Consider the following 1386-nt stretch of genomic DNA (forward strand, 5'->3'; position numbering starts at 1 on the left):
AAAGAGTGGTGACTGGAAAGGTCTACATCTGCATTTGCTTTCCACTGGTCCTTCATTGGATCCGAACTGTTAAATTGTTGGGGGAAACAGTTCCTGTCAATATTGCTTTTACAGTACTGAAAACATTAAGAGTTGAATGTAAATGTACACTCTTTGCAGAGCCTGAGAACAAATATGCAACATCTAGATATCAATTACTGTCTTAACCCGCTAAAAGTTGGCTGTATCTTTGTATCACAGACTATAGCATCTTTCAAGAATATTTCATAATCCCTCCCAGGAGGCTGTTCCTTACCTATTTAATACGGTTTCTGCATGTTACATATCATATATAAGAACTCAGAGTGACTGTGGTTGAGAATGGTATATCTTGGCATGAAGACATTAACCAGTGAAAGGGGACCTTTTAGATTCAGTGTTTTCTATTGTAATCTGTGGAGACTGAGCCTTCAGAGCGATTGCTACCAACTTACTTTTGCAGAGGTGATTTTGCTTAGCCTTACAAAGGCTTTTAACTTTTCTTTATTTTCATGTTTTGTTGACTAGGAGTTAAGCCCTTCGAATGTCTCACCTGTGGAGTAGCTTGGGCTGATGCACGTTCTTTAAAGCGCCATGTAAGGTCACATACTGGAGAGCGGCCCTATGTTTGTCCAGTGTGCAATGAAGCCTACATAGATGCTCGTACCTTGAGGAAGCATATGACCAAGTTCCACCGGGATTATGTACCTTGTAAAATTATGCTGGAAAAGGACACACTTCAGTTTCATAACCAGGGGACTCAAGTGGAGCATGCCATCAGTATTTTGACGTCTGATGCAGCAGAACAAGAAACAGAAATGTGTGATGAACAGATTGAGACAGTTGTAGTAACTGAAGAAACTCTTGAAGCTGTTGCAGCTACTGAAGAGTGTACAACAGTTTCCACTCTTTCTGACCAAAGTATCATGCAGGTAGTCAATTACGTATTGGCACAACAGCAAGGACAGAAAATGACTGAGGTTACAGAAGCTATTCAGACTGTAGAAGTAGAGGTAGAACATGCTTCTGATCAGGACTAAACATAAGTGCTCTCTGATGCAGAAGAGGATGACCTGAATGGAACAGCATGCAGCTATCAAATTATTACCAGTCAGAATGATTGGACTCGTATAGAAATATAGTTCCAGAACCATGTTCTGAGTTTCTTGGCTGTATAATACCAACTTCTGTAATTAAAAGAAATATTGGAGACCTGCAGCATAAACCATGGTCATGTACTAAGATTACTGCATCCATTGTAATCATTTCATTAAAAAGTAATCTAAAAATAAAGTCTTCTATGTGATGGTGGTAGATATGTTGTAGTCTTTTTTTTCTCTGCAGATTTTATTTTATATATATAAAATA

At 38.6% G+C, this 1386-nt stretch overlaps 1 protein-coding gene across 1 annotated transcript in view; it reads left to right on the forward strand.

Moving 5' to 3' along the window:
* Positions 1 to 1229, forward strand: part of ZBTB11 (zinc finger and BTB domain containing 11) — a 20343-nt gene extending 19114 nt beyond the window's left edge. The window contains exon 10 of the mRNA XM_015423140.1: positions 547 to 1229. Coding sequence (XP_015278626.1) covers positions 547 to 1058 — 512 coding nt within the window. The 3' untranslated portion in view covers positions 1059 to 1229. The remainder of the gene's footprint in view (positions 1 to 546) is intronic.
* Positions 1230 to 1386: the final 157 nt, after the last annotated feature.

This window comes from Gekko japonicus, unplaced genomic scaffold, assembly GCF_001447785.1.
Source record: "Gekko japonicus isolate JY-2015 unplaced genomic scaffold, Gekko_japonicus_V1.1 scaffold540, whole genome shotgun sequence".
In the NCBI taxonomy this organism is placed as follows: Eukaryota; Metazoa; Chordata; class Lepidosauria; order Squamata; family Gekkonidae; genus Gekko; species Gekko japonicus.